Below are 13,572 nucleotides of genomic sequence, written 5' to 3'. Positions count from 1 at the left end.
ACTGTGGGTGCATGTCTGACACTGCTCTGCATCAAACTGTTGATTATGAGAAACTTCGGTTCATATCATTTATTATTTCATAAATTTATGTGGAACATGATTCTGTTTTCTTAGGTGGAACTTTGTAAAGAAACTTTCCACCTATGCTCCTGTTTCCAGCCAGAATAATCAAAAGAATATTGTGCGGCAACGGTGCTCGAATATTATATAGCAAGGATAAATATTGCTATGGCAACGTCGAGATATTATACATTTACACGTACATACGCGTGTATTAACAAGAGGAGAGCAGAGTGCGGCCACTTAACCGAATTATAACAGCGAAGTCTGGCGTATTTCAGGAGAAAAACGAATAAGATGGGTATCGACTCTCAGTTATGGCTTAGTGTGTAAAGCAACGGAAGACGTGAACACAAATACGAAAAAAAATAGAGAAGAAAATACGTAAGAAGTGAATTAACCACAGAAAAAAAAATAAATACGAAAAATGGAGGCATATTCGTGCTGAGCGGAGACACGTAAGGTTGTGTAAAAAGTTCACAGGCGACTGAGGCTACTTTCAAACAGTTTTTGCTAGCCCTTAAGACGCCTGTGAGCCTACGGAAGTTCTCAAGGGGGCACGGTACTTTGTCTATTCACTGCAGCGGTTTTTGAGGTTGGGGGTGTCGCAAATGCACGCTCGAAAGTACACCACGTGGTCAATTAACCTTTACTTCAGTGCTGCAGTGCTCGACTAGCCTATTGTCTCCGGCCCAGTTCAAGAAGAAACATATCTGAAGTTGCTAGCGCTATTGAAATGATGTAACCCAGCATTGAGATCAGGTGAAGAATAATGATTATTTGTTTATTATGGGCCTTATACATACCCGAGCTCTGTTACATGGCGACTTGCAATAAAAACGCGGAAGTTGTATCTTTTCACTGTTTCAATCTACACCTTTTCCCCCCTCGCCATCAGCGGAAAGAACATACTAGCAATACGTTCCTGTTGTTGGCGATATGAGAACAGTTTATAATCGTAATTGCGAGATTGGTTAATTTGTGCCGTCCCATCGAATGGATCAGCGGCATGAAACATTGATGCAGCCTAAACAACTACCCCTCGTACCACGACACCGCTGCAGAAACGGGGCACTCACCCACTCTGCTTTTTCAGATATCGCTACTGCTAAGAGCGTATGCCCGGCTCCTAGAAGATCATCATACCAGATCAACCTTCTCCGAAGAGCACACCTTGTGCTCAAACAAGCCATGCATCCCATGGTCAAGCCTGGACTAAAACGGAAACTTCGTCCGGCAACACTGGAATCCAACGTCAGCACCCACCATCTCCAATCAGCGCGTTATGTAAACGGCCTCGACTGGGTAAGACACCGCTGCAAGAATTGGACACCACCCATGCTGCTTTTCTATGTTAGTTACCCATTGCGCTTGCATAAAAAGCAGTGACTATTGTTTGGTAACGGTGTCGTGCACAGTAGAACTGTGTGGTGTGACGAAAAATTACGTCAGTTGCTGTCGCAGTCCTGCGCATCACTACTTGATATGCTACTGCTTCCTTGCGGCGACATTGTAGAGAACCCTGATCTTAATGACAGTGCCCTCATGTCTGTCCTTGGCGTAATCAATACAGTAGGGTAGGGGCTAGCGGAAATATTGGGCGTGTTGAGGGGTGTCAAAAAAAACAACAACAAATAGCTACTGACAATTAAATTCAACTTTAATGGACAGGGTATCTGCCCTTGAAAGCGCCATTACTTCTCCCAGTATTGATACAGCTAGTGTTTTTGGCAGTGATGATACGTCCGATATCACAAAATAGCACTAATAGAATAAACTAATAATAAAAATTCGAGGACACTTTGGCGACTAAAGTGATGAAAGGTGAAAGCCTAAGCGCTGCATTCTGCTACTCGACTGTTGGGCATGTAGCGTTGAATGCTGCTACGAGTAAAGGAAGCGACTACTCTTTCACATTCTGCGAGTGCATTTATTCAGTGAATTCTGCTTGGCAGCGACGAGATAGCGCTCCTTATATCTTCGCAGTTGTTCTACTTTACTGTTGTGTGGTTGAATTTACCAGATGCGGGGTATTAATTAGTAATTAAGTAATTGTGCTACTGGCACCAACCATTAATTATTCATAACTAGTCATTAAGTATTAATTAGTAGTTCGTGATTAATCACAGTTTGATTAATATTCATTAATTAGTAATTGATCACTGATTGGCGTATGGCCATACAAGGCACGCATTCGCGCATACTGTGGTGGTGCTCTGCGATTGGTCGAGACCTCCATGACGTCATCCCGTCTCGACCAATCAGAGCCGCCGCAAAAGCATGACACTTTTGCTGACGACAACGATGAGCCAATAAAGGCTTTCGCCCTAATAAACTAATAGAATACGCTAAAACTCGGGATAAGAAGTTTAGGTTATCAGTGGATAAAATGCACATGGGTGGCAAGACATACATTTACGACAAAGAAGACCCCGTTGTTGATTGCAGCTAGCTAGATCCGAAATCGAGCCCCGCTACAAGTACGATTTATCAGTAACTTACGCCAATATTCGCAGCTTCCTTTCAAACCATCACGAGATATATTCTTTCATTGATGACAGCAGTACCGATATCATTATATTGGCTTAAACCTGGGTGCACCCTGATATAGACAGCAGTAAAGTCATACCCGAAAGAAATACTTATTCTCTATATTATCATTACCGTTCAGAAAAGAAAGATGGAGGCATTTTGATAGCCAAAAAAAAAAAGCACTCAAATATAATTTTATCGAGACACTTTCATCTATTGAAATTGTCTGGACAGCCCGTACATCGCCTTTAATAAATGTGCTGATATCAAACAAAGGTGCTTGTTATCGATCCCCTCACTACAGTCACTGGTTTGTCAACAATCTTCGCAATTACGTCGAAGCTGCTATTCATCCACCTCTTCGATGATTTTAATTTTCTAGACATTGATTGAGCTTCTTTATCTGCCGCTGTCCCCACATCCCGTGGCTTCGTAAGCATGACTTTGAATTTCAGCCTGTCTCAAAGTGTAAACAGTCCGACATGTGGCTCGAATACACTTAATCTCATTCTCAGCAGTGCTCCCAACAGTGCAGGCGAAATGTATTTCGATGAATTCAGTGATCGCAAACTAATGCAGTTACCGATCTGATTCCCTCATAAGCACTCCTGTCGTGATTCGTGAAGTCAAGATGATAAAGGACTAGAATAAGGCCGACTATTCACAAATGAATGCAGATTTTGATGCATTTCTTCGCCACACATTCCTAACACCATTTAGTTGCAGTTCAGTAGATGAAAACTGGGTTCTTACCAGGGTAAGATATGTGAGTTGGTCGACCTATATGTCACGTTAGTTCGAGTGAGAAACGGCCAATCAACTCATTGGTTTAATAAATTCTTTAAATATTTAGTAGGAACAAAAAGAAATGTTTTTCCAACAAAGCCTAGTTGACTAGTGACCAGTTCGATTGGAAAAAGTATATAGAGTGTGTGAAAACAAAGTGTGCTGCTATATGCGATTCCAAAGATAAGTATTTTTGCTATGACCTTCCCGCATTCCTAAAGTCAACGTGTAAGAGATTTTGGCAGGCGATTGCACCGCAGCAAGATCACTATCACATTTCATTACCAGGCGAAATACATTTACCTGTTCTTGATGAAGATTACCAATCAGCCGTCCACGTGCACGAACCGTCACCTTCGCAAACTCATTTTTTTCACGCGCCGCTGCGGACTGGAATGGCCTTCCCGAAGAGATTGCAACAACAACCTGTCCAATAATCTTCGCACAAAAAGCCTACAGCTATTTATCATCATAGCACATGACTTTGTACCATCTCATCCAAAATTTGTATCCACCCCTTATGTAATGCCCCTCAAAAGGGGTCTTTAAGGAAATAAAAATGAAATGAAATGAAAATGAAATTAAAACGATTGTTTCGTCTATTTTAACGAAGGAAGACCATTCCAGAATACCGTTTGTTCCTGAATATGACTGGACATTTATGGAACCGATTACTATAACTGTTGAGGGCATATCACTTCTGATCTATAACCTCTTCTGGAGTCAATAACATCAACTCAAAAATATTAAAAAATACAAAGCCCATATCCAGAGAAATATTTATCGTATATTTCAACAATCGCTATAGACTGGTCAATTTACTCCAAATAAGAAAAGGGCTAATGTAATCCCAGTTTTTTAAAAGCGGTGACAGAAGCTCTCCTGATAGCTGCAGGCCAATCTCGCTCCCATGCATATGCTTTAAATTACTCGAGCCCGTTGTATCTGCTAATGTCCGCCGCCATCTTGTGTCTAATCACTTTTTCTTTCCTATCCAGCACGGCTTCAGAAAATGTTATTCTTATGATACACAGCTACTCGAGCTAATAACTGATCTGAATTTCAATATGAATGATAACGAACAAATTGATTGATTGCATCTTCCTTGGCTTTTCAAAAGCATTCGATCATGTAGCCCACTACCGCCTTATCTCTAAACTGTCAGCCATTCATCTTTATTCTCTAACTTTATCATGAATACGAAATATCTTTACCCTTCGCGAGCAGTTTACGTTAGTTAATAATTACTCCTCATTAACAGCTTATGTCACCTCAAGTGTTCCACAGCGGAGTATTTTCGGACCGTTGTTGTTTCTTATTTATATTAATGATGTACCAACTAATACCTCTTCATGTGTGCGTTTGTTTGCTGATGATTGCATAATAATAATTGGTTGACAAGAAATGAAAAGCGCAGTACCTAGCTGTCACACTCTTTTCTGTAGACGCCTGACCTGCGCCGTAAGGAAGGGAGGTAGGTGAGAGTGAAAACAGAGAGAGAGGAAGTGGTTTGTTGGTTTGTGGGGTTTAAGGTCCCAAAGCGACTCAGGCTATGAGAGACGCCGTAGTGAAGGACTCCAGAAATTTCGACCACCTGGGATTCTTTAACGTGCACTGACATTGCACAGCACACGGGCGCCTCCCAGTCAAAAAAAAAAAAAAAACTACAGAACTGTGTCAAAAATACGACAAAATATCCTGTAGTTCTGTCGTAACCATCAGATTTTTCTGTAGTTCTGTGGTACTTTTCTGTAGTTCTGTAGTTTTTCTGTAGTACATTTCAGTTGTCTGTAGTTCTGTAGCCCCTTTCTGTTGTAACTACAGGAATTTCTGATGTTACGACAGAATGTTCTGTTGTCAAAACAGGTTTCCCGCCAAAAACCGCACAGAAATTCTGTCGTAACATCAGAAAATTTTCTGTAGTTTTTTCCGACTGGGAAGCTTGCTTTTCGCCTCCATCGAAAAGCGGCTGCCGAGGCCGGGATTCGATCCCGCATCCTTGGGAACAGTAGTCGAGCGCCGTAACCACTGCGCCACCCCGGCGTGGTGAGAGAGGAAGTGGTGCCGTAGTCGAGGGCCACCGAGTAATTTCGACCTACTGGTGATTTTAACGTGCACTAACATCACACAGCACACGGACGCCTCTCCGTTTCACCTCCATCGAAACTGCAGCCGACGGCGGACGGGATCAAACCAGGGTGCTCCTGCACAGTAGTCGGGCATTTCAACCACTGCACCCCCACGGCGGGACCATTTACCGTAAAATAATATCTACCGAAGACCATCTTGTCTCTCATCAGGAACTCAATTTTATTTGAGGGGTGTGGAAGTTGGCTAATGGTGCTTAACCCCACCAAATGTAATGACTCTGTCTTAAACGAACAAGCTCCAACTTCTCGTAGCTCATAAATAATGTATACCTGTGACTGAGACTTCGCCCTACAAATACCTAGGTAATCAATTAACATCAAACCTTTACTGGTCCGAACACATTAATTCCGTCTTTGCGGAAGCATCCCGTTCGCTTGGTTACCTACGCCGCAATCTTAAGGAAGCACCTACTCATGTCCGTAAACTTGCGTACATAACGTAAGTGCGGCCCCAACTGAATTTTGCGTCTGCAATATTGTCACCATACAATATTATCTGCAAATAAAGTTAGAATTAACACAATAGAGATGCCAAGTTTATCTCCAGGAATTACAGTCACCATTCCTGCGTATTTGAAATGAAAAAAAAAATGCAACTTCTCCTATCCTTAGCTTGTCGGCGCATTTCTGTACGTGCTTTTTGCACAGGTATGTGATAAACATTCGCCGCTGACACTCCACACTCCACTACGCGCATCTTCGGACGCACAAAATCCTTTAACTAACCCCCACCCCCTTATGCCATATCACTCTGGAATGACCTCACCGAATCAATTGTTTCATTACCTTGTCTTGCTCCATTCCGTAAGCACGTGCTCAACTTGTATTGTTAAGATAATACCTCCTCATTATTGTACAATCCTAGCCTGTGTTCTTTATAGTTTGTGTTCCCTGAATGTATTCTGTTCGGTGTAACCATGCATATATTCCGCAATTTGTTGGATTTGTGTTATGATTTAACATTATGCATTATTAATGACACTCATTTCACATTTTAACTCCCCCTACACAATACCCATTGTGGCCTGTAAGGTTCAATAAATAAATAAATTTTTACCGCCACTACGTCCTTGTGTGTGACGTATGCAGCACACACAGTGGCAACAGTGCAAGGAGGGTTCAGCAAGTCGCTCTTAGTGCAAGCTAAAATACCTCATATGTGCTCACCAGTGTCCTGTATAGACCTCCTTCACTCCGGCTACGTCACGAAAATGCGGTGGCGCTGTCGTCGTTAGTTACTTTCGTCTGTTAGGCAAAACAACACTTCAGTCGCTTTGCTATATTGCTCTAGCTTTGCCTACCGTGATTACGCAATGGCTTGCTGCTGCCGGGAAATGCAGGGCACCATGCCGACTTATCGCGTCGCTATGACATGTGCCGAAAGGCACACTAGAGGAAGTTTAGTAAGCTTGCGCAGGTTTCTTGTCCTACAATGGTCGCCGTAAACAGTGGTGGGCCGCCGCGGTGAAGCGCCAAGGCTGGATACCGATGCCTGCTCATCGAATATGCGGCAAACACTTCGTCACGACTAAGCTGGAGCTTATTCACCTTTACGCCAGAGCGGTCTACAGGATTAAAGGTCGCGAATAACTCGAGTTTGGCCTTCTTACGATGCGTAATGGGATCTTGGCACTGTTTTAGTGCGGGCGCGGGTGCGGGTGCGCAGGTAACATATGTAGACGAGGCCGTCATATATATGTTGTAATGCGTAGGCCTGTTTCTTTGTTGGAGCATGCATAGATATTTTACCTATGTAAACTGTTCCTCAAGCCCGTTTTTTTTTTTTTTTTTTTTTTTTTCACGTTGGTAATTGTATGTATGCGCAGTGAGCTGCTACGCGAGAGATCAGTGTTGCACTCCTCAATCTGTGGTATATATATGTTGCATAACCTTGGCCACGTTCACGTCAAATTATTTTAATCTACTTCCTGATGAAGATTCCTACTTCCCGTTGGCAGCTGCTAATCAATTGGGTTGGAGCTACATTTTTTTTATTTATGCTGAGTGCTTTTATTTGTATTCACAACGGTTGATTGTGAATGCGAGTTGGGAGGGCTTATCCTACATTAACGCGGCCACAGTGGCCGAGAACGAACTGGGCCGCCTTAACTACGGAACCACGGGTGAAGGTAAAAACGACCCCAGAAAAGAGGTCCCCAGAAGATACAGCCCCGAAAAAGAAGGTCCGTGGAATATGCGGCCCCGGAAAAAACGTGCAGAAAGGTCCCCTCAGGAAGCGGCCCCTAGGAAAAAATGTCACCGAAGAAATTGACTGAAAATCTGCCCGGAACTCACTTCGCGAAAAATTGAACATCTTATTGGATGCCTTTTTTTTTTTTTAGAATAGATGTAGCCATTGTCGGGGCACTGGGTCATCTGGGTGCTTTACACATTTACAGGAACTGGAGAAGGTTTGGCGAGAAAGCATTGCGAAAAAAACAAAAAGAGCCCCGCCACTATATAACATCCAGCGAGTATTATGCAGTGCATAAGTTGTCAGTTTCCAAGCTGGGAAATATCTCTCTTTATTATAGGTCTAATCACCCGGCTAATATTACACATTCGAGAGACGTGCCTGCCCTCGACAGCAGAAATTTCGGTGCCATAATGATTTTTTTTTTTTTTTTTTTGTAAACGCATGGCATCAGTACCATGTTTTGCAAATTTCAAGCGGACGGGTAGAAAGAATCACTGTAGCATACACTACTGCGACTATAGACACGAGGAAACTCAGTCTACTCCTTTAGTAAACAGAACTACAAAACGTGAAAAAAAAAAATTAAACGGCGGGGTTCAATATATAAATATAACGCAATGATGCTTCGAGCGGACTACTTCGTACGCGGTTTGCGCGCGCTATTTATGAGCGAGAAAAATCACCGTCAGCTTACTCGACTCAAAGTAGTTGTAAGCATCCGAAGCTTTGTAATTCTCTATGCGTTCCGCGCCTAATTTTCTGGGAGAAAACAGCAAATAGATGTCAACGTCGGTCATTTTCTCTGGCTGGCAGCAACGCTTCTTTTGGGCGCCTTGAACCCAATCTCCATCGGTACGGCGTGCGGGTGCGTACGCTGCACGCCGTGTATACGTTTCAATGTATCGTATTTGTCCTCACAACTGAGACTCAACACGCTAGCTGTGACATCGCCTCGCTATATTTACTATGGCCTTCATAGCACCCGTCCCAGAGCAGCCTGCGTGCAGTTTCGCGCTCGCGAACAGTCAAACTCACTTTATCTGAAATTGTACTCTAATATTCCTACGCTTCTGAGTTTGTCTGGCGACGAACTCAAATCAATTCTGTCTCGGTCTCGCATACGATTTTGTGTTGAACTGAACCCTGTGGACGGCTGTATAGTGAGCCCTCTTGTTCATGGCGTTGCACGCCCACCTTTGCCGAGCTGTTGGTGTCCAAGGTCCAGGAGCAGCGGTGGAATTCGGGTCCCTCAGCCACTAGCTTGAACTCGGCGCTGGCGTACGAAGGCCCGTGCAGGTAGCCTTGCCTAGTGGTGATGTAAACACCTCCGTTGCAGGCAGCGCTGGCATTGAATGAAGGCACTGTCTCCAACCGTGCTGCAGAAAGGCCGCGCAGGGGTGCCAGGAGATGAGAACAATACCGGACTTTTCACCCTTCTCCAAGACCCGCAAATGACGCCCAAGCCTGCAACGCTTTCACCCCCTATTTCAGACGTGTGTATTCCTGCGACAGTTGTTAAGCGCCCGTTGCTTGGGTTTGACGATGTATGCGCAGTAGTAGTAAGCAATCGGGGGTGGGTACCACTGAAACCATCCGGAGGGTGCTCATCGTAGAAAGTGGAAGAGCGTTACCGTGGAAAGGGTGCCTGCGAAAGGGTATAATGCGTAACTAGTGTGTGTTTACAGCGGGTGCAGGCGGCTGTATTCCAGAGGAAGGTTACCTTCGTAACCAGCCGTGGGGCGATTACCTTCAAAGGAGTATTGCAAAAGCGGAGGAATACAGAACCAGAGGGAGTTTTCCCACGGGAAGAACCCGCAAATTAGTTACCGTGGCAGTAATAGTAGTAAGACAGGAGGAATGTAACACGCTGATGAGAAAAGCGCCGCCCGAGGAACAGACCATATTTTGAGTGAAAATAGATGTACTGTACAGTGTCACCTAGAAGGCTTAGAATCAATGTCACGAGAGAATAACTTAGTTTTCTAGCTTTATGATTTTTCACTTTCCTGGAAAACATCTAATGAGTTTTTGCTTAAGAGGCGACGGTACGACGAGCAGTACCAAAACGAAGGCGAGTGCGCTTCCATTTTTCTTTGGCTTGCCTCGCCCTCAGCAAAGAGAATTTCATAAAATATACAAGATATCCTGTAACACAGAGCTCATTATTTCGCAAATTTATTGCGGTGTCCAGCGGCCAAGCCTTCATTCAGTTGTGGTTCCACGCCGGACTTGTCCGACTACCCGACCAGCAAGGATAATAATACCGGAATATCAACCACTTTCCAGAGGCGAATAATCGCTGCGGCAATCCGAAGGCAAATATATGCGGTTGCAATCTGGGCATTTCAATACCACCTTTGAACACTAGCTGCTCGATATTTGAAGTGCGGCAAGCAAAAGCAACGCCAACTGAAATAAGAACTGATTTGTTCTCTAGCCGGGAGGAATTATTGGGGGAAAAAAAGGTGGCTCAAGTAAATGAAAGGTTTCCAGCTTGCCGCAGAAGCTAAAGTAACTCGGCACTGTTTCGGTGATTATACCAGGGCAGTTAGTACTACTCGAACTAGTAGAATCTCTGTTCCTTCAAAGCAGAACCGGATCACGGGTTCATGCTCTCACTATCAGCCATAATAAATGACTACAGGATCAAACAGTCGAACTGGGTATCGGGGTTTCGCAGTAATAAAGCTGCTGCAAAGACATGAATTCCTCAAAGTGCACATTGAACAAGCACATGAGCGCATACCGCTGCAACAAATTTCTCATCTAAAACCCCTCTAACTCCCTCTCAGTCCGCCCTCTCCCCAAAAACCGTGACTAAAGATAGCAGATCAAAGGTCCTCGCCACACACCTGAGCCCGGTGTAGTCCACACAGAGCATGTAGCCGCCAGAAATGTAATTAGCCACCTCGTCGGCGATTTCCAATGTCCTTGCCGCTCGTAACTCATCCTGTATGGTTTGTAGCTTCCGAGCCGGAGTTTCGCTACCCGTCTGGAGCGATGCGCACGGCAGCGGAGTCGTCCTCTATCTCCGCAGTGTGATGGGCACCGTGTCACCGCCCCCTCCACCTGAGCGCGCCTCTTATCATCACGGGGTCGCCATGGCGTGCCCAGGAGTGACGTCACGGTCGGGTGCATCCCCAATATCACCAAGACGACGACGCGACGCAACGTCGGGCCTTTTGTTTAACGCCATCTTTTTCTGTTTCTCCGTTTGTTGCCGGGCTTTTCCGCGTATATACGCCGAGATACAGGAGCAGCGCTGACGACGCTGCAGGGAGGAGGTACGCGTGTGGGCGAGACAGGGACTGGATGTACGTTGTTTTATGTGAAACGCATACTGGCCGAGAACAGCTTAGTGATTTCCGATTTGCTAATATCACTGCCGTAATAAGTAGCACAATGTATGCATTACAGAGCTGCACTAATGATAAGAAGCCAAGCTAGCTATGGTAATCGTAATTATTAATACGAAAGAAACTAATGTTCTAATGAGTGAGAAAGGGCCAATAGTTCTCGGGAAGTCTAGTGAGGCAGTGCACGAAAAAATGAAATCAGATATATGACAAAGCAGGCAGCAAGCGCTGATCCACACTACTGGAAAAAATTACAGGCAAGGCGAAATATATATATATATATATATATATATATATATATATATATATATATATATATATATATATATATATATATATATATATATATATATATATATATATATATATATATATATATATATATATATATATATATACATATATATATATATATATATATCCGCCGGGGTGGCGCAGTGGTTACGGCGCTCGGCTACTGTTCCCAAGGACGCGGGATCGAATCCCGGCCTCGGCGGCCACTTTTCGATGGAGACGAAAAGCAAGGCGCCCGTGTGCTGTGCGATGTCAGTGCACGTTAAAGAACCCCAGGTGGTCGAAATTTCCGGAGTCCTCCACTACGGCGTCTCTCATAGCCTGAGTTGCTTTGGGACGTTAAACCCCACAAACCAAACCAACCAACATATATATATATATATATATATATATATATATATGTGAAGGAAAGAAGCCAACAGTCGGCGAGGCCAAGGAAAGCGTTGGGGATGGTACTTTTATGTCTTTTTTTTTTAATGTTTGCTTAGATAAAAAAAAAATAAAAAAAAGACATAAAAGTACCATCCCCAACGCTTTCCTTGGCCTCGCCGACTGTTGGCTTCTTTCCTTCATGTATTATAATGAGCACCCTCATTTCCCCTTAATTGATCTGCTTATATATATATATATATATATATATATATATATATATATATATATATATATATATATATATGTGTGTGAAAGGCAAATGAGGGGCTCTTAATAAAGCATTTAAAGGAGCGAATAGTCCGGAGTGCAAGGCAAACTTTTTTTTTTTTAGTTTACACTGTTGACATTTACAGGAATGTTGTCTTTATGGTGATTATTGGAATAAATAGCATTAAATACAAAGCGGGAGGAAAAACAACGCGCCGATGGTGGGCGGCGCGTATTTAATGCTCTTTATTCCAATAATCACCATAAAGACAACATTCCTGTAAATGTCAACAGTGTAAACTAAAAAAAAAAAAAAGTTTGCCTTGCACTCCGGACTGTTCGCTCCTGTAAATGCTTTATTAAGAGCCCCTCATTTGCCTTTCATATATATATATTCTTTTTTCTTTTTTCACTTCTCTGTAGACTGCCCAATCGCGCCGCTAAGAAAAAGAGGGCGGTCAATGCAGAAAAAAGGATAAGTGATGTAGTATTGGAAATCTCTGGCATATATCATCGACTACCTCAAGATTTGTAACATTAACTGTCATTGTGCAGCAGACGGATCAGTCCTTACTGACGTCCCTTCAAAAAAAGATTTATAAGCGTTTCTGACAGTCTTCACTCGTGGTGTTGAAATGTAGTTAACGAAAAAATTAAAAAATAAACCTGGAACTACGTACGAGGCTATTCAAGACTGAAAGTCATCAGCATGACGAATTGAATGAACGCAATTGTTTTTACTAATAGCTTGCTTTATAACCATGAAGATATTGAATATTTTTGATGAAACCAAGAAAAAGAGGGTATACCCTTTTGCTAGACATGTAATGAGGCCAGCGGATATAGCTTGCTGCCTGTTGCGATATAACAAAGAAGATTCCAAGGAAAATCGACCAGTTTTGAGGGTGTATTACACAGTCGTGCTGGACGCTGCGAGTACAAAACCTAGTGATTCAGAGCCTCCCCGGCTTGATCAGCGAGAGCTGATTAGAGATCTATAAGGAAGGCCTTTTTTCGTCCAGCGGATGTAACCTGTCTGAAGATCTGACGCCATACTTTTCACCAGCTGGGCAATTCCGATCAGGTGGTTCCCTGGTCTATAAAGACAACATGGGCCCGAAAATCCTACGCTATCAGTAATCTGTCATAGTAGCGAACGTGATGTCATTTTATGGCTCAAGTTGATTTTCGATACCATGCTATGGCTAAAGTGTTTTTGGTCACTAAGGGGTGAGAGTCAATGGACACATTTTCCCCTCCTTGCACCAGAAGCGGAAGAAATTTAACCATGAAGATGACACATGTGCAATATGAGGTAAATCCACAGAAACAATTAACCATCTTATACTCGAATGTGATGGTATCCGTCCGGAGGTCGATGCAGGCGCAGTCACTCTTCCTGAGGCCCTGGGAGTTAGAGATACCAGTGACCGGGTGAATGAACCTGCGGTGGAAGCTAGCAAAAACGATTGAAAGATTGGTGGCTTAAAAGCAGAAAAATAACATAATGTTAGTAATGTAGAAACAAAATTTCGATAAATAGAATGATGGTATAGTT

General features: G+C 43.4%; 1 protein-coding gene across 2 annotated transcripts in view; it reads right to left on the bottom strand.

Moving 5' to 3' along the window:
* Nucleotides 1–10,767, bottom strand: part of LOC146181841 (serine protease 33-like) — a 34,564-nt gene extending 23,797 nt beyond the window's left edge. For both annotated transcript variants that reach the window (XM_084575556.1, XM_084575557.1), the window contains exons 1-2: nucleotides 10,578–10,767; nucleotides 8,920–9,101 (exon numbers count right to left, since the gene is read on the bottom strand). In XM_084575556.1, coding sequence (XP_084431682.1) covers nucleotides 8,920–9,101; nucleotides 10,578–10,674 — 279 coding nt within the window. In that variant the 5' untranslated portion in view covers nucleotides 10,675–10,767. The remainder of the gene's footprint in view (nucleotides 1–8,919; nucleotides 9,102–10,577) is intronic.
* Between the last annotated feature and the right edge of the window lie 2,805 nt (nucleotides 10,768–13,572).

Source organism: Amblyomma maculatum, chromosome 8, assembly GCF_055883805.1.
Source record: "Amblyomma maculatum isolate TAMU_Amacu chromosome 8, ASM5588380v1, whole genome shotgun sequence".
Classification (NCBI taxonomy): Eukaryota; Metazoa; Arthropoda; class Arachnida; order Ixodida; family Ixodidae; genus Amblyomma; species Amblyomma maculatum.
The sequence above is the reverse complement of the archived record's forward strand: the minus strand, read 5'-3'. Positions and strand labels throughout refer to the sequence as shown.